We start from the raw sequence: 24655 nt of genomic DNA on the forward strand, positions 1-24655 counted from the left end.
CTCCCAGGTAGAGCCTGAACAGCATTGTGAGGGTTTAGGATATCTGAATAACCTAGTTTCCCTAGCAACAGTGGTCTCTCTAATCACAGAGATAAAAGTCTACCTCTGTTATTAGTGTTAAGACTTGCATAGTGTATCTGGCTACAGTAATACTTAGCTTCTGTTGGAGAAAAAAATGGTAGAATAAAAGCAGGAAGTTCCTTCTGCCTTGGAGATAATTGAAATCTCCATGGGTAGATTTCAGTGCTGCACGCAGCAGTAATAGAAAGAATAGGGATTATAACTACTTCTAAGCTTTTTAATGTGTGAAGGATCCTTGGAGGATACAGAAATAAAGTTTTAAATTCTGTGTGGAGCTTTCTGTGCACAGATCTCATGGGCAGGCTGTGACACTGGTGGATTTATTACTTGTTGAGATGTGTTATTTTCCTTTTTATGGATAGGGAGACAGTGATTCAAAGGTAGACTGAATCTTGTTGCAGAGCTAGGAATAGATCTCCTCTTCTAAGCCTAAGTCCTCCACCTGCTCTTGCCTTCAGTTTCTCTGATAAACAGATAAAGGTTTCCCTGTGCAGTAGGAGACAGAACATGTTATGGAAGGTAGAAGTGTGAAGCCTGCTTTTTAGCAGGAAAAAGTGAGGAAAGTGAAAACACTGTGATTCACTGAAAGCCTTTCTGCTAATATATTTTAATCTACATTCACTCCTCCATTAACAGAAGTGGAGAAAACTACAAATTTTGAAAGCAAGCATTGGGAGTGAAAATAAATATCCCTGCCTTAATTTCTGCACAGCAACATAGTCCTGTTACAGCATGTGTTCAGGAGGAGCTGGTTTGGATAAAAGTAGTTTGAAGAAACTTTTGAAGGGAAACAAAACCTCTTGCTTGACCAAAGCATGAAGCCTACATAAGCATCCAGTACTGATGTTCCTCCTTGGATAATGCCAGTGTTAAACTGTAAGCAATACCTTGCAGGCTTCTTGGGTTAGAAAGTTGCACCAGGCACAGCTGAATGGAAAACAGGTATCTGTACTCCTCACCAAAGTTACATGGTGTTAGGGTTTTGTGGTGTGGGGTTCTTTTTATTGTATGTTTTAATATGGCATACATAGTGCAGAGGTGCAATGAGACACCTAGCCTCCTTCCTCTTTATTATTCTAGTTCATGTAGCAGTCCCTTAAGCATCTGGCCAAACCAGAGACCATCCATCTTGTGTGTAAGGAGGGTAGCTGTACTTGTTCTTTTCAGTGTTTCCTTCCCTGTTTGGTGGGGGCCATTCTGTCTTCTCTTTTGCATTTTACCCAAGGAGCTTTTGAAAGTTCCAGCCTGAGTTGTGTTTGGCTTGCAGGTGTAGACATTGTGCAACTTTGGGATATCTAAAAGCTCCTTTGTTTGTGACTGAACATCCTTATGTCAGCAACTCCTTTTCAAGCCCCCGTTTACCAAATCAACTTAATAGGTTGTCTTCTGAACGGATGGGGAGCTCTGGAAACCTCTTAACATCTAGACAAAAGTCTCTTCTAGAGCACATGTACCACTTCTCCCCCTTCCTCCTCATTCCTGTGGACTTGCTCAATCTAATGAGTGTTTTGAGGAACTCTTGAGAGCTTCTTGAGCACAAGGTAATATCACGAGTGGGTGGGTGACACAAAACTCATTGAGCTTGTTAAAATAATATTGCCATAGTCCTTCAGCAGCCTCAAGGCCTCATATATAGCTGTTCTTAGGCTGGGTGGTATTTGGTATGAATCAATACAGAGGCTCACTTATACAGTGGGTTTATTGTTGGATTTTCAGTGTTTGCGTAAATTCCCTAGACCAGCTCTCCCTCCTGAATAAGCCACATGGATCAAGTTTTATTCTGTTCCACACAGGGTTCACATCCTTTACTGGAATGAGTCATGCTTTAACTGAGTTTAGTGTGAGGGAGGAAAGTGGGCTTTAAAATCTTACTCCTCCACCCTGCCTTAGTGATGTATAACACGATTATTAGTATGCTTGGCAGCTGCTGCTTAGTATGTTCACAGAACCTGGATATTTGTGAAGACAAGTAAAAATGAGTTCTACTTGTGTTCGAGTGTGAATTTAATGCATTATTTTAAACTTGTAAGACAAGAAAACCTTTTCTTTGTTTGTTTTTGTATGTGTGACTTTGTTTTCCAGAAGGCTCCTTCCTACTGTAGAAGTGGATCTCGCTTATCTCCCTGCGGTTATTTTTTTAGTCTGGGGGGAAGAGTGGTGTTTTGTGACCTGTAAGTGAAAGAAGAGGAACAACCCTACCATTTAAGTGCAGCCATGCGTGGCTGTTCCTGTTACACATGGGACATGTGGGCATTGACAGGTGAAGGTGCTTCCCAGGCCCATGAAACTCATACACTGTAAGGTTGCCTCCAGGTTCTCTCAGGCAAGATGTGTGTGAGGCAGTGCCACTGTGCAGAAAGCAAGTTTTGGTCCTCTTGTGTATATTTCTTTGTGCAAAGAGGTAAAAGACTTTTTAACCTATAGTACAAGGATCTGCTCAGTGTGTCTTGAACACAGATTTTTGCAGAAACAGTCTCTGTATGCAGCTACTAGAAATACCGGAACCAATTTTACTACTCATCTTTCCAGCAGAAGTTCATTGATATCTCATACAGTGATGGTTAATTTGATTATTCATACCACATATTTGTGATTGTTTTTGGTTGGGTGGTTTGTTTCTATTATTTGGGGGGTGGTGTTGTAGGAGGGAGGAGGGTGGTGGTTTGTTCATTTGTGTCTTTAAATGGAGGAGCAAGCAGCCAGTACAAGAGGGCCTCTTAGGATTTTATTTTTGACAGTAGGCTGGTCCACTTGACATGTAAGACCTTTCTTTCCCAGTCTTTTTGTTCCTGAGAGGTCTGGAAAGAGTTATGCTTCTCCCATAGTTGTGTATTATCTAGGATTGCTAAACTGGCAGGGGCATCATCTGTTCTTGTTCAGCATTAAAAACCAGGGTCTGTTACTCTAACACGCTACATTCCTAACCCCAGACTGCAGAACTTTGTTGGAGCCTGCAAAAGGATTAATTTTTATGCTGATGCTTTTGAGGGAAAACTTGAGGGAAGGAGCTGTAATTAAATGAATACCGATTTTTAGATACTGGAAAGGACTTTACCTTTTAGGACTTAGAATGAGTGAAGTGAACGTTTGGTGCCAACATGAGTGTAATTAAATTTACACCTCCACTTGATGTATATTTAGCTATCACTGACTCTGGATTTGCTGATAAGTAATCATAATAGGTGGGAGGCATGCAGTGCCTTGGTTGACCAGCCTATCTCCTGCCCATCTTGACTCTGACCAGACAGATTTTTCTCCTGTGTTTTCCAGATGCTTCATTCAGTGGCACACCACCTAGCTATGCCTATGATGCAGACCGTGCTGAAGAACAGAGGCGACATCATGATATGATGCCCTATATTGATGACTCGCCATCATCCTCACCCCATCTCAGTTCCAAGAGTCGGGGCAGCCGAGACACCCTATCTTCAGGGTCTCTGGAATCTACAAAATCAGTGAGTTCTTTTCTGCCTTTTTTGAGTCAGCAAAGTCTTACAGGTTTGCAAGGGCTAGAGTGCTTTAACAGGGAGCAAAGACAGGGACTTATCAGCACTGTAGGACAGATTACCTGACATAATATAGCAGTAACTGATTGGTATTGTAGATTTAAAGCTAAACTGAGGTTTCTAGCTGATGCTGACACTGAACTTTAGGGTTGAGTGTTGTGTGTATGCTTTTTAAGCCTCAGTTTTTCACCCTCTGTGAATTTTAGTGGAGAGAATCGGTGATTAACTGCTGTTGAGAGGGTCTCTAAATACGAAATATTTTGGAAAGCAGACTCTGAAATAAAGCATTCTACATTATGATGTTCATACATCTGTGTACGTGGGTTGTCATTGCCTTTCACAAGGAAAATAAGAGTTGTTTTCAGGTAGATTAAAGGCTTTGATAAAACATCTAGAATATAAGATGCTTCCCTCACCCTACGAAAACGGAGTAAGTGGAATTAAAACTGTCAGTTCAGGAGTATGGTTACTTTGGGTAGCAGGTGGCCACTTATAATAAATTTGACTAATCACTAAATAGCTATCTATATAGTCTATGTTGGATAAAAAGTTCAGAAGGGACCACCTAGCCTGACCTGTGGTTTGATGTGGGCCTTCAGGATATCCTGCCTTAGTTTTGCTTCAGGCTCAGTATCATGGAACTTAAGGAAAATTTCTAGTTTTGTTTTTACAATAGCCTTGGTAGGCTCAGCTCCTTGCCTTGGTAAATAACTCTTGACTCTGCTGTCTTTAGTCAGAAACGTCTTAAAAGTTTCAGCTTAAGTTAACTTGTTTAACTTTCAACCTTTGTTTCTCTTGATCCTTCTTCTGTTGTAGAGAACTCAGTCCTAAGATGCTGTTTCCCTGAATATCTTTGTCATCTGCAAACTTTTGATTTCCCCAAGTCATTCATAAAAATGCTTAATAGCACAGAGACAACTGTCACTTCCTTCCTAACTGTATTTCTAAGAACACATAGCCAAACAACCTTGAATTCCCACATTATAACTGACACTTTGAAATCTGTCAAGTGGCTTAGCTTATGTGTTGCCTTTATATTGTTCTGTCCTGTTAATCAAGGTGTCATGGGAGAAGAAGATGGGTGTTTTACAGGTATCAGTGTATATGTAGATCTACACAACCAGCTTTATCGACAGCTGTTTTGTTTTTTCTCTTGCATCAGAATGATTTCAGGAGTTGTGACAAGTTCCACAAACCATTGCTACTTGGAATTAATTATATACATCCTTCTATTACTCTTTATTGGTTAGTGCCAGAGCGTATGCTTCCTTACTTTCTGTAGGTTGTATGTTAGAATAAGAAGCCTACTCGAGGCAGTGTTCTTGTTCTTTTTTTCTCATTTATAAAAATGCATTGTCAAGTTATCTTCAAGCATTAGCATGTACATATGTTTTTTTTGCTTAATTTTATTTGAATATAAAGAATGGAATATAGTTAGCTTCTCATGCTTTAATCTATTAGTTCTGAGATACTATTTTTATCTCTTAAAATGAGAATTCTTATGATACGTAAGAGGCTTTTGAATGAAGAAATGTTCATTAGTAAATTCAAAAGCTCTAAGAACATTTCCATATTGGTTTGAGATTTTCAAGTTATGTTTCACAGGATGAAGGAAAAATGCTATGTGACTACATATGGCTGAGGGTTATCTGCAAAGAACCACTTGTCATAGTGCCTGTGACTGGAGGCCTGGAAGAGACACTGCCTCATATTTAATCTTGTTCTTTATTTGCTTGAGTATTTTCTCATAAGCATTTAGCAGTAATTAATTTCAAAGTTATGTTAATGATGTTGGAAGCCTGCCGTTTTAAAGATAGATTTTTAACATAAATGTCAGATGTTGCAGATGTTTTATGGCTTCCAGAAGAAAGGGGTGTCCTGGTAGAGATTAGACTTCTAATCATGAACCTCAGCTGCTTCAGTTGATCCTGCTGTAATTAGTCCACAAATGACAATGCCACTAATGAAGGATGGTCCATGACAAGGAGGAAGAGACTAATTTATAGATGGTTGCAGTATTTCCTAAACAAATAAAACTTTCTGTCATCGTGAGCTATTCGGTAGCTTGTACTAAAGGTATGTTTTTAGCTGTGGTGGAAAAGAGATCAGTAACAAAATTAAGTGTCAAACACTGTGCTGAGCCAAGCACATAAAAGGTTTTGGACCAGAAATACTGTGTCTTTTCTATTTTCTTTTTCATTACACTTGATTAGGAAAAAACACTTTTTGTTTGTCTGTGTTTGCTTTTATAGTTGTCTCCTTGCCTTTTTCTTCTTTCTTAGGTGCCTGCAATTACTTCTAAGAATTTACAATTATCTTTATGACCAGAGTCTAGAAATAAAAGATTTACTGTATGTAACAACATAACTCATGCTGTATATACACTGCTTTGTCACAATACTAAGATTGTGAAGCCATTCAGAAGTTAGGAAACGCCTATGGTTATCCAGCCTTGCCTTGTGCCTGTAGCCTGGCCTTAAAGCTTTATGATGATTTTCAATTACACAATCAAGTCCTTTTTTCTTTTTTCTATGGGGCTCCTGCTTTGTTCAGTGAATATAGTGAATGATACTCACTGTATTCAATATTTTAACTCTGGAGATATGTGTACACCTCACTTACAGGACACTGGGCAAACTGTACTCAGTGAGTACAAAAATACTCATTTCCTTTTGGCATGACCATTAACTCCAAATACAGTTGGAATGCTACACAGGTCTTAATTAACCTTGCAATGTTCCTGTGAGATAAGAGGATGGTATGTTCACTAACCACAGGTAATCAAGGCAGACAGATTATAGGAAAAGCATCTGCTAATTTTGGGTGCTTAATGTGCGATGTGTAATGTTCTGCAAGACCAGGCTCTGGCTTTTAATGCATTTTTCTTCACATTTAAAGTAAAATGCCTTTAATTTCGCTTCCAGCCAAGAGTTAACAACAGTGGAGTCAGGCACTGAGAAAATGACATTGCAAACAATGGTATTTTTTTCCCTTTATTGTAATTCTAAGTAATTCTTTTAGTCTCACACAGGCATAGCAGTATTATGGTGTGATCCTCATATGCCTTATCCATATTGAGGGCATTTTGCTTTGACTTATTTTGTGGTCTTACTCTGGGCTTTGTACTTTTCTGCCAAGTGTTTGAGTAAGTCCTTTCATCTCCTTATAGCAGCCTTTGGTTGGGTAATGCATTAAGGTTGCAGGTGGTCTTCCCAGCCATGATAGAGAAAGCACAAAGTGGCAAAAGCAGTGTCTCTGTCTAAAAGAGAATGAAGGGGAACCTCTGGACTGCTTGTGGAGGGGCTTCATGTTTTTCCCTCAGTGTGCAGAGCGACCAACTCTCCCAGCGCCTCATGTTTTGTGTTTCAGGAAGTGAGGGCTGCAGTTGACTTCAAGAAGGTTTGTGGTGTTCTGCACCTTGGGATCTGTTTTCTGATTCACCACCACCACCTGAATCATATGAGCACATTTAAAATACACTGGCTAGTCTGTCTCCAAACTGTACCACATCAACCACCTCTTACACATTTGTGTTCCATCTGCTATGTGTCCATTGCACAAACACCTCTTGCTATCCAAGCACAGTAACAAGAGGCACACCAAAGGTAGTTTTGTCTGTGACCCAGAGAGCACATCATCAACACAAGTGTTTGTAGTGTGGATCTCAGCATCCCTTGACTCGTCATTTTTGTGGTAAGGAGGCCTTAACAAATGTTTATGTTGAGCAAGCCACGTGGTACCCCTTCTTCTGGCTCTTCCAGAATGTCATGCTGAGCTGCTGGTGCATGTCCTGGCATAAATCCAGTGCTTTTGCCAGACTTTGACTGTTGCTTTGAAGCAAGCATATAGGGGAGAGAGGAAAAAGGAGAAATAGGTTCCACTGATGTTTAAGTTGGTTGGTTGTTGACCTTCAGAAGTTATTTAATTTTCTGAACCTTGCTTTCTGTAACAGTTGAACTGTTGTGATTGAACTTACAGATAATTCTGGAAACCTGCCTTGACAAACGTCAGCCCAGGTGTTTGCCAAATAAGACAGTGATGGCTTCAGAAGGTTTCAGTGTTTATAATAGGTAGTAGTAATTCAGTCCCAGAAAGAGAAAGAATGTGAATGTGTCTATCTTCCCCATAAAAAAGAGTGGAGGAGATACCTGGGTAGAGTTCAATGAGGACAGAATGGGAGCTTGCTCCAGTATCCTAGGGGCACAGAGAAGCTGGGAAGTTAGTTGACTGACACCCTTCACTAGAGAAGAGTTATTGCTGAGAGTTTACAAGGGCATACCTTGCAGCTTGGAGGCTAAAGAGAGGGTGGGAAGCTGCAGTCACTGTGATCTTATTGCTGCTACTCATGAGGGGAGAGGCTACAGCTGTGGAAAGAGTAAAAGAAAGGCCTTTCAAGATCTTGCCAGCAAAGCCAGGCTCAAAGGTCTGGGGGGGGCTCTGGAGGTGGGCACAGGGCAGCCGGTGGAGAGGCAAAGCTGGTTCCATCCTGCCCCCCAGAAACGAGAGGAGGAACTTTTCTAGAGTTGAGAAGATGATTTTTTTGCCAAAATAGGTCAATTCTTAGGTATATCATGCCCAGGAAGGCAGGAGTGCTAAGGATGAGCAACTAAATCCTACTTTCTGTTCTGTCTGGACGGAAATTGGCCGGTACTTGGAGATTTCCAGGTAGAATTTCTCTTCCCTTTTCCACAGTGCGGGCCCTGGTTAGCACAGCACTGGCCTGTGTTGCTGACCCTCAGGCTAGATTCTTTTGTTCTCAGTCTGCCAGCCATGTGGAAAGAGGGGCATGGCAGAGCAGGTTGTAGACTTTACTTCTAGCTTGGTCCCAGGGGGGCCCAGAAAATTTGACCTCTGAAGCTACATCACTAAATGGGATTACTGGTCTGCTTGGTAGATCTGTTGCTAGCTTGTCCTTCCCTCTCCAGCATTTCCAAATGTTTCTTCTTTCTTCCTCTCAGTATTTGGTTTTGCTTGGTTCGTTCTACTGTCATTTTCCCTCACCACCCCCAACAGATGCAACTTTTCCTTTTTGTTCTCCAGCTCTTTGCTCCTTAAGGGCTCTGCCTGGATGCACAGCCCTTCCTGAGGAGAACTGGCACACCAGGACTGAGGTTATAAATAATGTTGGCTTCTTTCCCTGCACCTTCCCCTCCCTGCATGAAGCATGATTGTCTTGATTACAGAATTCACCCTGTTTAATATCACCAAGACAATGAGACACCTCCAGCTTGTTTAGCAGAAGCTTTCAAAGATATTTACACTTAAAAAATGGAAATGAATGTGTTTTCTCTTTTGTAGTCAATCAGCTTCTCTCTGAGATTCTGAGCTGTCCTTATGGGAAACTTCTCCTTTGAACGTATTCACTGCACAGCATATGAACACACTGTACCAAAAGAAGGTCTGAGAGTTAAAGTGCCTTTTATACGCCCACTTTGAATCCCTGATTCTCTTTACAGAGCTGTGCCGGCAGCAAGCACTCTGCAAAATCTGATGTACTGTGGTTTCTAGATTCTTAATCTGCGTGCTTCCAACATTTGCAAGAAAACACCGCTGTTAATTTAAACAGCAACCAGAAAGCCAGAGTTCTCTAAACAGTGTCAGGAGGGGCTGAATCTGTCTAATCCTTGGAGCTAGTGAATCTCAGGCTCGCAGTAATTGAATACAACATGCAATGCCAACCTGGTTAGTAAACTAAAGTACTTAGGCTGACAAGCTGTAAACACATTGAGAACAGCCATGGCTCAGGGCCAGTGTATCCATGTGCTCTCATATCTTCAGTGCTTCTAACCACTCTGACTGGCCTTGCTTCAGGTCGCAAGATTGCACTTATGGCTGTGACTCAATCTTTTGGGTTTTGAGTCTTTGGAATAGTAAGAAGCACCACCCAGCTGTGAAGAAAACACCAGGACCTTATTGGCATGAGATACCCATGAAACTTTATATTGCTTTCCACCTTCCCTTTTGTTTCTTTTATTTTTTTAATGTAGTTCATGAGGAGCAGGAGCAAAGCACTGGTTGTTCAGACCTGGCTGGGAGTTGGGTCCTCACAGCTCCTATGGCAGGCAGACAGGAATGCTCTGGCTGCTGCCCTGTGATAGCCTTGTAAGACAGTTTTGGTCTGAAATGTGTATGTCAAGGTAACTGAAAGATGGAAGTGCAATAGAGAAAGGGTAGAAATAAACGCTGGCATCAAAGAGGCAGGGACAGAGTGAGAACATGAAATACTGGTCAGACTTGTACAAGTGAAAAACAGGCTAACCAGGCTGGGTGGGAAGCATGGGGTGGACTGCTGACCACCAGGCACTCCCTGCTGAGTGGTTGGAGTTTGCCAATGCAGGCGTCTCCCGCATCCTGCTGGGACCATCCCGTCTGTGCTTTGGTTAATAGGTGTATTTTTCTCTAGCCAGTCCCAGCTCCTCCCCTTGCTACAAGCAGCTCAAAGGTTTTGACTGCTTCCTTTTTGCCAGGGTAGGGGAAAGGAGTTCTTGGCCTTGACAGGTCTCCCTGGATTGGTGGGAGCTTGATGCTTATGCCCAGAATGTTGCCTCTCTGAACTGCCCTTCTGCCTAGAGTGCAGAAGCAGAGAAGCCAGTGAGGCTGTTGTGGTCACAGTGTTGCTCTTTGGTTCCCTTTCTGTCAGATACAGGGAAAGCAGAAGATGCCCTTGGCACTGTCAGTCTCTTTTTATCTCTGCCTGCTAATTGCCGTGTCTTGTTTTGGGTGAGCAGGTGAGCCTGTTCCCAGTTCTGTAAGTGAGGAATGTTGTAATACCAACTCATAAATTTACTCCTCTTCTTCCTGATGTTGGCACCAGCTCCCAGTGAATTTCTCAGGCCTGGAGTACATTTCATAACAAGTGTGACTTAAAAAGCACCTTGAGGCTGAAGAAGCACAGGGGCTGTTCTCCAGATGTTCATGTAGCAGCAAGAGATGCTGCTGAGTGCAACCCCAGATGATGTCCTCAGAAAAGGCCTCCCTCGGCAGGAAGCTCTTGCCAGGGCACGGGCTCTCAGGAGGAAATAGAGTGGCAGCACAATGCAGACACAGCAGCACCATGGTGTCCTATTGATCCCTGGCGCAGCAGGAGATTGTTTTTTTCATATATGAGGAATCTGTATGTAAATTTGAGGTATTGCATTGGAAGCCTTGTCATGTGCTATGTGATTGTTGGATAAACTCCCCTGAGGGTTTCTCCAGCAACTGCTGTACTGTAGCTTAAAGCAGCCAGGCCCTGCCCTGTCTGGCTGCATCTGAGGCAGATTTTGCAAGGACCAAGCTTGGAAAATGCTCCTATTAAAAAGGGTTTGGACAATAGCATAGACTTTGCAAAGTAACTTTGTGATAATGGCCAGGAAGGAAGGCCTCTAGTGTGTCCTGGGAGATGTTTGTCTCTCTGAAAGAACATCTCTTTTAAAGAGAGGAAATTAACATTCAGGCAGAAAATGCTGTCCCTGTCAGCTGACGGTGCCCAGCGAGAACTGGCTTGTAAATTAAAGCTTTCATTTGTGAAGAGGAAAACTGCTCTCAGTGCCATAAGGAAAACAGTTGTGCCACTGTTGTAATGGGGAAGTTTGGATTATTTAAATAACCTGTGATTGTGTGCTGCTCTTTACAGATGTTCCAAACATATTCAGCTGGCTTTTAATTCCTCACCTCCTGCAAGAGAACCTGCTAAAGAGAATTACAGTGCTTTGTCAATATTGACCAGTTACCTCATCCTCAGCAGTGAGGACTTTGGAGCCCTGTTAGTTTTTCTCAATGCTTCTTTGTGAGGCAGCCTTTTTCTTTTGTAAATGTTGTAAGAAACCTTTGGAAACCACAGAGGTATTGTGTTTTTCTTGCAGCGAAGCTGCTACATCCCTGCCTCTTTGGATGAAGGCAACCTTTGTTAAGCATCATGGGGCTGTCTGTCTGGATTATGTGTATGTAGCCTGCCTTGCAAAATGGTCCATGAGGCAGCCGTACAGGCACTGCTGGTACAGAAATCATAAGGAATGGTCACAACATAGTTGCCCATTTCTCTTTGAGCTGTAACAGGCAGTCACCCGGGTGCTCTGTGGATGCACAGAATCTGTTTCAGCATACATTTTACCATGTAGTTTGTCACTGGTGTTTTCCTGAAATCTTCTCAACACGACTGTTGAATTACAAATTCCTGGCTTCTTTGAGATGTCCTTTCAAGATTTTAAAAGGCACTGTGGTTCTTCCTGAATGTCACTGAAGGGGTAGGAAGGAAAGAGAAGTTCTTCTTTCCATGTAGTACCTGATGCGCATGTAAATTTTACTCGTTTCCTTAGAACAGCTTCTGTCTGCCACTTCTATTTAAGAGGTGATGGGGGGATTTGACACCTCACAAATGTTTTATAAAATCTTTTAGCCTAGAAAATAGCTTGTGAAATTTAATGAAAGTGTTCAAAAATCATGGTGGTTATCGATGAGACTGAGTCCAGAAATATCTGAGACTCTTTCTGGCTTCATGTGGTGCGTAGGCTCAAAGTCACGCTTGGAATGTGCTACTTACTGTAAGCTTACCTATGTCCAGGATATTTTCTCTCCATAATGAACATCATATATGTACATCTGCAGGGTTCAAAGCATAGGACCTAAAGTAAACGGAGGGTTTTTTTGTCAGCTATAGGGCTTTATGTTCTGTCAATAGAGTGGAGCATACTGCTATGTTTCCTGATCCTCCTGCTGCTGAAATCAATAGCTGAAGATTCCTCTGCGTATTAAGAGTAGGAAGAATGGAGCCCCAAACAACCTACGCAAAGCCCTTGAGAAGTATCCAGCCTTTCAGATCCAACTACTGACTCTATTCTTAGAGACATTTAACAATATAAAAAGGTTGCAGGAATTGGGAAAAGCTATGTATGTGAATGACAGAAATAAAAGGAACTCGAAATAAGACTTTCTAAAAGGGAGGTGTTTCTCATGATTTATAACCTCCATTGTTCAGCTATGGGGATTTTAGTTTTTTGGGGGTTTTTTCAGAGCTTATTGAAATACTCCATTTCACTTTACCAGGTTAAACGTTTTCCAGGTAACAGTTTTGGTTAAGAACTCCTTCATGGAATCCCAATAAGAAAAGCAGCATGTGCCTTCCAAGCAGTGCTGATTATTCCATCCTCTGACTAAAAATAGACATTGTGCAAGCTGGCACTGAAAAATAATTTGGTGAATAGTAGAGAGTGGGAGAAAGCACAGCAATCTTAACAGCAGTGTCAGGCTGGAGCTGCTCTATATTCATGCGCATCTGTGGAGGTGCAGGAAATGATCCTGTCTGCAGAGATAAACATGGTTTGGGATTAAGCTCATAGAGAACTCTTGTGGGAGGAAGGAGTGCATTGCACATAATGCAAGGGTCCCTGGATTTGTTTAGGAGGATAAATGCTCAGTTTTGAAGTTCTGTGGTTTGAATTTAGTGAAGAGGTCTGGGCACCTAATTGAGGCACTGAATTTATAGGACTAAAGCCAACACCTGCAAATCATCTAAGTGACATCAGTTGCTAGGAAATACAAAACTCTTTGGTTTATGTTTCCATGTTTCTAGAAACAGGACACTGAGCTCAGGTAGGTCTTTTGCTTGGTTGGGTTTTTTTAGTCTGGAAGTAAAAAGCCAAGCCTAGTATGCTGTGGTCAGCTGAATGATACCTTTAACTGCATCCTTGTTCTTGGCTTTTTTTCCTTCTGCTCCACCTTTTTTTTTGTTCTTTTTTGTGTCTTTAACATCTTTGCAGAGTGAGCCAGACCTGGAGAAAGGCCTGGAGATGAGAAAATGGGTCTTATCAGGAATCCTAGCCAGTGAGGAAACCTACCTGAGCCACCTGGAGGCTCTGCTGCTGGTAAGTGCTGGTGGCAGCTACCATTTCAAACACTGGTACTTGAATTTTCATTGCTGATTCCATCTAGATTTTCCCAGAACTTCACATATCATGGGTTACAAATTGCTGGCTGCAAAGGGAACCTGTTACTCCTCCGACAGCAAGAGAGAGGCTTAAAGAAAGGACTGGATATGGCACAACCAGGCAGTTATTAGTGTAGTAGTATCCAGGAGCCCTATCTTTAAGTATCCTGTGCTAATTATTAGACACATTTCTGTACAGTTGGACAGAGATGAAGGAAATCGATCGCAAAGGGATTTTAATTGCACCATTAATATCCTGGGGAAAATCAGGTGTGACTGATCCCCACGAGAGAACTTGTTAATGTCGCACTTTCAGGAGTTGTGTGAATGTAAATATCACTTATTAATAGGATGAAAATCAACTCTCTGGAGGGATGTGTTGTACTGTGGCAAGGGTGAATGTATTTGGTTTGCATGATAATGATTTCCTTCTTTCCTCATTTCAGCCTATGAAGCCTTTGAAAGCAGCTGCCACCACCTCTCAGCCTGTGCTGACTAGTCAGCAGATTGAGACAATATTCTTTAAAGTGCCTGAGCTCTATGAGATCCACAAAGAATTCTACGATGGGCTCTTTCCCCGAGTGCAGCAGTGGAGTCACCAGCAGCGTGTAGGGGACCTCTTCCAGAAGCTGGTGAGTCAGCTGCCATCACCAAAGGTCCTGGTACCTCATTCATCTCATAGGTGCTGCTGTGGTTCACTTTGTGCATAGACTGAAAGAATAAAAGCCCATACTTCACTGAAGGGCCTACAGCAGAAGTAGCTGTTTCATTGCCTGTAATTGAAGACTCCATCAAGCTTTGCTACTAATACAAATACAGTATCAGGGTATCTGCAGTGTTTTCAAACCATTTGCTTTAGAGGAAGATGGGAGAATGGCAGTGTTTAAAAGTACACTTTTTAACACTAACAGCTAAGTGTTTCTTATTCTTGCTGAAGTCCTTCACGTGTACTTCCTTTCTGTGGTGCATCGCTCTGTCTTCCGCTGATTTTCTCTAGTTTCTGGTCATCACCTTTGGTTTGCTTTCCTGGCCTCTTTTCCCCTTGCTGCTGTGCTGATCCAGTCAACCTGCTGCTGAGAATCCTCCAAGCAACCTCAACAAAATTCTCTTAGTGCAGAGAAGTACAAAGGCATATACAGCATACTCCTGAGGCTGAATAAAAAATACTGAGTTTCTGAGCCAGATGACAGATTGTTTGCATTCTAGGAGATTCCTTTGGCCCCTCTAGCCTCTCCCCAAGCATGTGCAGAGAGCAAAGGATTAAAGAAGCTGGTTTTTTCCTTTTTAGAAAAGAACCTCTGCATTCCTGAGGTGCCTCTGATTCTCAGGGTAGGAGTGACATTCCAGTGAGGGGTTTATTGGATAGGAAGGGTGCTTTACCAGGGTCACTCAATTGTTAGCAGCTGTGGAGCCCAGCACCAGCCCCATCTCCTATGGAGCAGGGGGAGATGGGCCTGGAAGATGAGGTTTTCCATGCATGCCAGCAGCTCAAGATCAGAATACTGGAATCTGCTTTTCACTGCCAGCATGTTTTAGCCAGAAGGGGTCAAGTTGGTATCTTGGTGAGTAGTTCATGGTATGCAATTTGAGCAACTGGTTTAAGAAGACCAAACCACCTGCTGCTGGTTGGAGGGAGTAAAGATACAGAAGGCTGCTGAAAGTGGAAGCCTCACAAACTGCATTGGAAGTGTAGTGCAGGAATGGAGATAGAACTAACTGAAGAAGACCTCAATATATTCTTTCCCACTGCTGGCTGTTGAGCAAGCTTTGAATTGCCATACAGTTACTTAAGCCTTTGTTGAAGACCCTTTCTTGCTGATGATCATCACAGGTGCAGGAGTTAAGCCTTTCTGGCACTCTGTTATGTTCCCATTTTTTCTGCATTTCTGACAGAATCATTGATTTTCTTGGATTAGTACTGGAAGCAAAGGACCAAGTAGCCCTAGTGCAGGAAGATTTGAGCTAGCTTAGCAGTTTCAGTTTCTGGTGCTTTAGTAGAGTATCAGTGGGAATTGTGAAGTATTTGCTGGATGAAATGAAGCTAATAATTCTTGGCAGGCAATGGGTAGCAGCAAGGTCATCAGGCATTACAAGACATCTATACTGGATGTACATCAAATCTTTTGGAGCAGATTGTTTACTTGTAGTCATGTCATGCAATCTCATGATAAATCCTGGAATCCTTGTTATTATCCTGAAGTCCCTGGGGCCATTCATTTCCTTTAGTATCATGCAAAACAAGGCACCATAAATTGAAGTTACAGACAATGCATGCATAGAGTTTTAGAATTTCATGTGGTCTGGAGCAAAGTGCAACCTATTTGCAAGATCAGTGACTGTTGAAACTGAAGAAAAGAAGGATGCTATGCATGTGGGTGTGAAATACACTTATCATTTTGGGGGAATATTTTGTACACATTCTTAAACTAGAAAGGAAACACTTTAGAACTGTTTTTAGAAATCAAGAAATATTTAATATTATCACTGGTAGTTTTCAAGAACTTTCAATCAAAGGGTGGTTGTTTCTACAAAGCTGGTTTCCTTTTCAGTGTGCTCTTTTTAATTGAAAAAGAGAAAATCTAAACCAGCATGAACACCGTGCGTGAGCATTATTGCTTTGATTGGAAGCTCAACTTATAATGAAAAAGGTGATGGCATGTTTAGAGGAAACCAGAAACTCAGGATGATTGTTCAGGAGTAGCAAGAAATGGAAGAGCCACACAGGAATGGAGAAGCTTTACAGATCTGCTGTGTTAGCTGGCATCATCCAAACCTGAATGTCATAAGCCCTGCAAATGATCAGTTATGCTGACAGCAGCTTCTTCACTGAATTGTGCCCCATTGGCTCCACAGTCCTGGGGCCGAGGTCATCCCTATTATAAATGAGCCTGGTTTCCTTCAGCCATAGCTGTGTTATTTTGTACGAGGGTTGAGACTGGTTCCTAATCTTTCAGTAAAATGTGTCCCAGGAAACAGCTCATTGTTTCTCAGCCTCCCTTGTGCAGGGAACATTCTTCTCAGAGTGGCTTTTTCTCTTCCAATGTCTCTTGCACAAAACCCCATAGAGAATGGGAAACATAATCATTATAAGGGAGCAGGAGAGGGAAAGAGCACTGTCTGTGGAGAGTTAACTGCACAGTTAACTCTTAATGCCTGTTGCATTTCTTGAGCAGAAGTGTCAGGGACGTTCCAGAAATAATAAGGTAAGTGCAAGTTCTTCTGGTAACAAGCTTCTCTGTAATGGAGCCTTTCAAGGCACTCCACCTGTTGGCTCACTACTGACCATGCACTTGCAAGCATGTTCAAGCTGCTGAGGTGTTTACAAGCACAGCCTGTGGAGCTCTGCAACACAAAACCATCTCTACAGTCCAGACAAGCTTGGAAGCTACCCAGGGATTTCCCAAGCTGGATCTTATGTTCTCTGGCATGAATATGGGTGTGATTCCTAAGTCAGCAAGTGGAATCAGTACTAAGGCTCAGTGATAATAGTGGCTTATTACTGCACTCTGAGGCCTGCTCCATCTTCCTCTGGACCAATTGCCCTTCTGCTGGAGAAACTGCCATATTCTGTCACATAGTGCTGCTGTCGCTGCCTTCCAATTTGTGCTCTGGATCTCCCTTCTACATTTTCAGCACTTCATTGCCTTTATAAAGGTGTTCACTAGTGCAGATATGGGTTAATATCTTGGTTTGATTTAGTGTTTCCATCATGCAAAAGCCAACAAGTAGCTTACTGGGGTCACATTTGTGCTGTTGGGCTGAATCATTCCTGTCTGATTCATATTTTATGGCAAATAGCCAGCAGTTCCAGTTACATCAAGGGGCTGAGATATTAATAAATACTAATCTGGCAGTTCAGAAAGGAAAAATTGAAGGCAATAATAAGGATGTCTCATTCTCACAGGCTTCCACATCCTTCACAAATGAACTTGTTCAGCATAGATTGAACCAAGTGCATGGGATCACCTGTGCAAAGCTGACAGGTCAGAGATGTCCTTCTGGGCCTGCTTAGCGTTCTGTGTAATTCTTTGGCATGACGGGACATGACCTGATCACTGGGTACTGAGGCTGTCTGTCTCAAACTCTCTTCTCCCACAGCATTCATTTGATTTTGTTTTGCTTCCTGCAGGCCAGCCAGCTGGGAGTGTACCGGGCCTTTGTGGATAACTATGAAGTTGCTATGGAGACAGCAGAGAAATGCTGCCAAGCCAATGCTCAGTTTGCTGAAATCTCTGAGGTAATGTCACGGTGTTCAGACACACGAGCTGTCTGGATCTGACTAATACCCTGCGATGTCACTCCTGTCTGTCCTCCAGGAATCTTTGCAGCCCTGACTTCTGGAGGAGGAGTTGTGAGCTCCTCTTAGACTCAGTGCTTCAGCTCATGTTCTTATAGCCATTTATACTTTGGGCCTAGAGAGGTTGTCACATAAACAGCTTTTATGTGCTGTCCCCACCCAGGGGATTTAGTAAAAACCAGCATTGCTTTGAACTTGTCAGCTCTGTGCCACCATCATGCATTTCTAGAAGGGAAGGCTGTGTTTGAGTTCCTAAGGTATTTCTCTTGCTAATAATGATGCTGACTGGTGTAAGAAGTCATCCTTACTGGCTTGTATTATGGCTATCAGTGGAATTGTAGGCTTCACTGGAACGGAGAGGAGAGGGAAACTGTAAAAAAAGGCAGGCATGTCATTCGTAACCTATAGTATTATTCATTGGGCTGCTTCAATTTCCTCCCTTTAAGAGGAGTACCTTATGTCAAAGCATTTTGAATGCTTTTTCAGGCTCCTCAGGCCACCAGCTTTGCCTGCAAGGCATGGTCTCATTGATCCTTGTATTGAGGTGATTGTATCTTGAAGAACTCAGGTGCCAAGAAAAACTTGAACTTATATATGTGTCCTTGCAAGCAAGCAGATAAATAGTCAGAGCTCAATAATACTGGGGTGTTTATTGCTCTGAAAAAACTCCTGCGTACATTCTATGTTGCATGTCTCTTTGGATTTTTATAATAAAGAGGTAAAATGGGTTCCCTCTGTGAAATGAGGCTTGCTTTTTGGGACCTGCTGTACTACTCATCAGACTGCAAAATTCTTCTATTCTTTCCTTTCCTGAGGATTTCCATCAGGTTCTGGTCCTTTGCCTGGCTGACTCATTAGTAAAGTAGCTTCCCCTGTGCTTTTCTATCAGTACTAAAATGCATTTAAAGGACATACCCATTTAGTAATATGTATAAATAGTATTATGGTAGTTCCTAGAAGACAAAATAGAGACTAAGGTCCTAGGGTCCTGGGCTCTTTGCAAATGCCTTGTTTTTGCTGTTTTCTGAAGGATAACTCTGAAATTGTGCTAGTATCTACTGTATTTGGAATGATGGTGTTAATACTTCTGTGTTTGTGTCTCGGTGAGGATTTCAGAGCTCAGCACATTAGTGGATGTAGCTTCATAGTCCATGTGCAAAGTGAAGGGTCACAGGCATTGTTCTTTTCTGCCATGAAATTGCTGACTTGTCCAAGGTCACCCAGCTCTGAGTACAGGTATAAGAAAGTATAATCTGGGAGTACTGAATCCTAGTCCAGTACTTTATTTATTGGTCGTGTACACATGCTATGACAATGGCTGCACCTTTATGGGTATGTCGTCCTCCTGCAGGTGATGTAAAAGCTCCACCATCCTTGTCACTAGTGGTGGTTCCCTGCTTAGCTGCATCTCTATTGCCATGCACTCCTAAGATAATTGTGTAATATTTGAGATATGTGGGTGCCTGTGACATGGCAATGGTGGCTTTACCAAGAAGAAAAGCACATTTTTCCTTCGCTGACTTGCACTGTGATAGGGCTGTCCTCCATTCGCCCTTAGGCCCTTCCTTAGAGGAGCAGATAGTGTCTTACATTCCTGTGTGGTATTTCAAGGCGACTGACCACCTACTATGTGGGTTTTCTTTTTCTTTTAGAATCTAAAGGCTAGAAGCACAAAGGAATCTAAAGATCAGACGACGAAAAATTCCTTGGAAAGTGAGTGATCCATACAGAGGACACTGGTTTGTCAGGACTGTTGGAGGCTGTTGCCAAACCTCCACTCTCCCTTTTTCTTTTTAAATGCTGGAAAGTTATGGAGTCTGTGCCTAGGACATCAGTTCCTTTTTGCTAAGTAGCAGAGCTTGTGCACAGTAAGCTGCATGCATGCATGGGAAAGCCCCTGCCCGGTTTAAAACCTCATCAGTCCCTTTGGGCAAAACCAGGCCAAGCAAAGGACTGCTGTGATTTTAAGAAAACACCTGCTACCCAGTGATAGCACAGACACAATCCTACCAGTTATTGTTATATGGGCTTTGCCCTGTGGTAGCATCCAGAGAGCTTGGTCAAGATCATGTTTTGTGGTGCTTGGCTCTGTGCACATAAGTAGAAGATGACCTGTGTTATAACAAGCTTCCATACTCAGTAATATAAAAGCCCATCCCCTTACTGTTTTGGCCTACTGTCAGGATTTGGAAGCACTCAACATGTCATGCAGAGCTCCAGAAGGAGGAATGCACCTCCAATCTCTCAGGGACCGCCTTGGCAACTTTGAGTGCAAGAACCAGTTCTGATCTGTGCAACCAGGCAGATTGCCAGGGAGTTATCCAAAGTGTCCCATGCTGTGTGCAGTTGTTCTGTACTACCTTTTGTGTTCCTCAGCCACTGCCTAGCAGGGCATGCTCACAAGTGGAGCATGTTTGTTTTGTCTGTGTGTTCATGTGAGTGTTACTGGGTGTGCAGCACATGAACCTTAGAGAAGGGAATTTTCCAGTAGCTCACTGGTCAATAAACCTGTGCCTTTACAGTCAGTGGCAATGGACAAGTTCCTCTGTAGGGGTTGTATTTAAGTACCTCTTTCTTATGTTTCTGCTTTTTTGTTCACAGCTCTATTATACAAGCCAGTCGATCGAGTGACTCGCAGCACACTTGTTCTGCATGTAAGTATCTGAAAAATGGTTTTCAAACTTTAGGCCCCTTTCTTGTTTTCTTTGCCCTTTAAATTTTCCGTGGAGATAAAGGATTGCAAAAATAAACCTGTCATGCTGCATAAGAGCCTTTTACATTTACATTAAGGGGAGGGAGTTCATTGGTATGACCCTGCTACTTCTGCAGTGGTGTTACCAAAAAGTGCAGAGTATTACTCTCTTCCTTTAGAAATGAAGCCTTGATTTAATCCATAAGAAGAAGCTGGAGCATCTTGTCCAACACTTCTAGTTAGGGGCCTTCAGAACATTCTGCTTTCCAGTGCTGCTCATAGCTCTGTTCTTTATTTGTGTTCCTGGTGTCAGGATTTGCTCAAGCACACTCCAGTGAGCCACCCTGATCATCCACTCCTGCAGGATGCTCTGCGGATTTCCCAGAACTTCCTCTCCAGCATCAATGAGGAGATCACTCCTCGCCGGCAGTCAATGACTGTAAAGAAGGGGGAGGTGAGTCTTCCTGCTTTCATTATTTTCTCAGTTTCAAAGAGTTGGTCCTTTTCTGTAGAGCAGACTAGGAAGTTACCCTATTAATTTGTTTGTTGCTAAGCTACAGCTTATGCAGTGTCCCTGTTCTATAAAGAATGTGGTACAGCTCCCCTTTGTTTTCTGCTCAGAAAACAGTTTGGAGGCCCAGAGGAGAAGTGTGATGAGAGTTTTGTCCTTAGCATTGTTATAATCATTCGTCTTACGTAATTTCTGTGATGGGTATTGCTGTGCATTAAATGGACTTGTATTTTACCTGCAAACTGAAACCAAACAGGAAGCCTGGGAGGAGAAAAAGGTGAGGAAGCACCACCTAGAAGCTGCAGTACTGGGAATTCACTGCCCTTAGTCCTGCAAGTCTTGTTTGTTGTCTCATTTTGTCAACTGAGGAAATCTGCAGCTGAGAAAAGGAGGGGCTGAGCAGTTAGAGGCTGAGGTAGAAGCTCAGACATCAGTCACCAGGGCCTCAGTGATAGAGGATGGCCTCATTTAAGTGCATGTTGATTGGGTCATAGAAGATACAGCAGACTAAAATGCCCCCTTGCAGGGGAGGGAGCATTTAGTGTTCTCTGGTTGTCTGTCAGCATCTCAGTGAAGGATGCAGGCTTGGAAATATGTCATGCAGAATCCTAATGAGTTGCCAGAGCCCAGGCAGAGGGGCAAGCTCAGGAGGATCACAGTATCACAGTATGTATCACAGTATGTTAGAGATTGGAAGGGACCTCAAAAGATCATCTAGTCCAATCCCCCTGCTGGAGCAGGAACACCTAGATAAGGTTACACAGGAACGTGTCCAGGCGGGTTTTGAATGTCTCCAAAGAAGGAGATTCCACAACCTCCCTGGGCAGCCTGTTCCAGTGTTCTGTCACCCTCACTGAGAAGAAGTTTCTTCTCAGGTTTAAGTGGAACCTCTTGTGTTCCAGTTTGTACCCATTTCCCCTTGTCCTTTCATTGTTTGCCACTGAGAAGAGCCTGGCTCCATCCTCGTGACACTCCCCCTTTACATATTTATATACACTAATAAGGTCACCCCTCAATCTCCTCTTCTCCAAACTATAGAGACCCAGCTCCCTCAATCTTTCCTCATAAGGGAGATGCTCCACTCCCTTAATCATCTTAGTTGCCCTGCACTGGACTCTCTCCAGCAGGTCCCTGTCCTTCTTAAACTGAGGGGCCCAGAACTGGACACAATATTCCAGATGAGGTCTCACCAGGGCTGAGTAGAGGGGAAGGAGAACCTCTCTCGACCTACTAACCACCCCGCTTCTAATACACCCCAGGATGTCATTGGCCTTCTTGGCCACAAGGGCACAGTGTCGGCTCATGGTCACCCTGTCGTCCACCAGGACCCTCAGGTCCCTCTCCCCTACACTGCTCTCTAACAGGTCGTTCCCCAGCCTATACTGGAACCTGGGGTAACCAGGATGATCCTGATGATCTCTTTTTGGAGTGATGTATTTGTCAGGTCTTAACTGGAAAGGGAGGCTTGTCAGGATTGGGCTCAGCAGGCCTGTTCACACTCTCACTGGTCCTGCTGTGACTCCATGTATGATGTGGGGAGGGAAAAAAGGGGCAGGATCCAAGGAGAGGGCTGCGGGTGTGCTGGAGGAGACTGGAAAACCTTGTGCTCTCCCTTACTGCACACATCTTACATTGAGCCCAGGGAAGAAAAGGACTTGCTTTTGATGCTTCCCATAGTTTGCCTTTCACTCTGGGAATCTGATGGTGGATACTTTCTGTAGTCACTTAGCACTAATATCCCACTTTTTTCAAAGCAGTAGTACCCCAGTTGACACCACTCTGTTTCGAGAGAGTAGGTGCATTCACTCTCTGCATGGTAACCCAGAGACACAAGTCTGCTCCCAGCTACTCTGTGTGCATTAGTGATGGCTGCTCCTTCCTACAAGCTACTCAGCTTGGGGTCATAGCTGGGTTTTGTTTATGGCTGTAAATCTTTTCTACTTATCCTTTCCTCCTACTCATCTTTCTGGTGCTTCCCCGAGGGTGACAGGACAGTGTGCAGTTTGCATCTCCTAAGTGACTGCTCTCAATGCATAATGCATTTTTATTTTAATGAATCACCAGCTTGCTTTGATGGTTTTTTTCATTATTTGTCTTCCTCCCATTGAAATTTCCTTGGTGGAAAGGAAGGAGGGAAAACAGCCTTTTCCCCTCATGTATTGCTTAGGTGCTGATCTCAGTTATCTTTTTTCCCCAGTCCTCGCCTTTTGTGTAGAATATTTTTCTCCTTTGAGTGCATCGTGGGGAGGAGTCAAATCTCCTTTGCCAGCCTCTTGCTCCAGCTCTTTTTTTCAGGATCGCTTTGAACTGGGGAAAGCAGCCAGTTGTTAATCTCCCTAGTGACAGGCTGCTGAGGAGAGGAGTGCAGGTCAGGAGAGAGTACAGGCTCATCAGCACAGAATTCCTCCCTTTAGCAGAAGTAATTCCCTGCTCTGGGAGTGTCAACTGAGTCTGACCTGCCTGCTGTCTTCCTGCATGATGTCAGGTGTCCTTCCAGCACAACACCCCCTTGGCTCTGCTTGGCTCAGGAGGCTTTTATCTAATTCTAGACTTAGGCATATAAAGTTTTCTGGTTTAATTTGCAGGCTAAATGAGTATTTCAGGGTGTGCTAGGAGATGGGAACAAAAGGAATAAAACCAGAGGGACAGAAAGGGCCATAACAGGGAACCAATATTGGTGGGTTAAGCCTACAAACACATAGTTAGGTCCTTGCCGCCTGCCAGACTGACTGTAGCTTGTCTTCTCTGCTTTGCAGTTTGCTGAGGGAAGCCAGGAGAGCACCAGACCCAGTCTGGCAATACAGGGGAGCCAGGAGGACTTCTGGGTCTATTTCCCATTCAGCCTGATCTGCTGCATTCTCTTGCTCCCTCCTTTTCTTCCCATCTTCCTACTTTAGAGGTTTTGCTTTCTTTTTGATGGATTATCTGGAGGTACTACTTTGCCAACCCTCTAAATAACCGAACAAATGCGTGGAGGGAAAGGAGGTCTGAGTAGCACTGTGCATTCTGACTCAGAATGCAGGTGGCGGAGAATCTTCCACCCCTTAGGACCATGGAGCAAGCATCTTATTTGCTCACTGCTGACTTTTTTTCATCACTGTTCTCCTGACTTAAATGGGGGGAATCTGCATAAAGTTCTCCCTGGGATGGTCCCTTGGGGCAGCAGGAAAACTAACACTTTCATGTGCAGGATGTGCCACTCTTATGTACCAGAAGGAAAGGAGCAGTAATAACCTTTCTGCATTAACAGAACAGCTATATGGTCTGCATGGGGGTTTTTCAACTAAGCCTGGATGCAGGTGACTGTCGAGCATGTGTTGTCTTTCCCCCCCAGAAGTAAAGGCTTGTGTTTCCAGCTAATTCAGCCCATTCTTGTAAAGCAGGAATTAATGAAGCTGCAAAAAAATTGCAGAGTTCGTTTGGGTACTAGTGCTCCGCAATGCCATGGAGGACTGGAGCTGCCTAAGAAGAAGCCTTTTCGAGTTTTGGGTCACTCTGCTGGCTGAGTGGCTTAGCGTCCCATCAGTTTAGACACAAAAGGGCTGACAGGCAGTTCCTTCTGGGATCAAGCCCCCTAGATCACAAGTTGTATCAGCTTATGCAACTGTGTACCTTTTCCCTTGCCCTGTAGAGAAGAGGCTGCTTTGCAAGCTGCTTTACTGTG

At 43.3% G+C, this 24655-nt stretch overlaps 1 protein-coding gene across 1 annotated transcript in view; it reads left to right on the forward strand.

Annotated features, from left to right (window-relative positions):
* BCR (BCR activator of RhoGEF and GTPase) overlaps window positions 1-24655 on the forward strand; it is a 93681-nt gene that overhangs the window by 43726 nt on the left and 25300 nt on the right. Inside the window, exons 2-8 of the mRNA XM_061370677.1 lie at window positions 3352-3536; window positions 13325-13429; window positions 13938-14123; window positions 17621-17728; window positions 19441-19501; window positions 20390-20442; window positions 20794-20934. Coding sequence (XP_061226661.1) covers window positions 3352-3536; window positions 13325-13429; window positions 13938-14123; window positions 17621-17728; window positions 19441-19501; window positions 20390-20442; window positions 20794-20934 — 839 coding nt within the window. The remainder of the gene's footprint in view (window positions 1-3351; window positions 3537-13324; window positions 13430-13937; window positions 14124-17620; window positions 17729-19440; window positions 19502-20389; window positions 20443-20793; window positions 20935-24655) is intronic.

The sequence above is a fragment of the Neopsephotus bourkii genome, unplaced genomic scaffold (genome assembly GCF_033783945.1).
Source record: "Neopsephotus bourkii isolate Nb327-2 ecotype Australia unplaced genomic scaffold, CSIRO-AGI_Nbou_v1 NB_1542, whole genome shotgun sequence".
Classification (NCBI taxonomy): Eukaryota; Metazoa; Chordata; class Aves; order Psittaciformes; family Psittacidae; genus Neopsephotus; species Neopsephotus bourkii.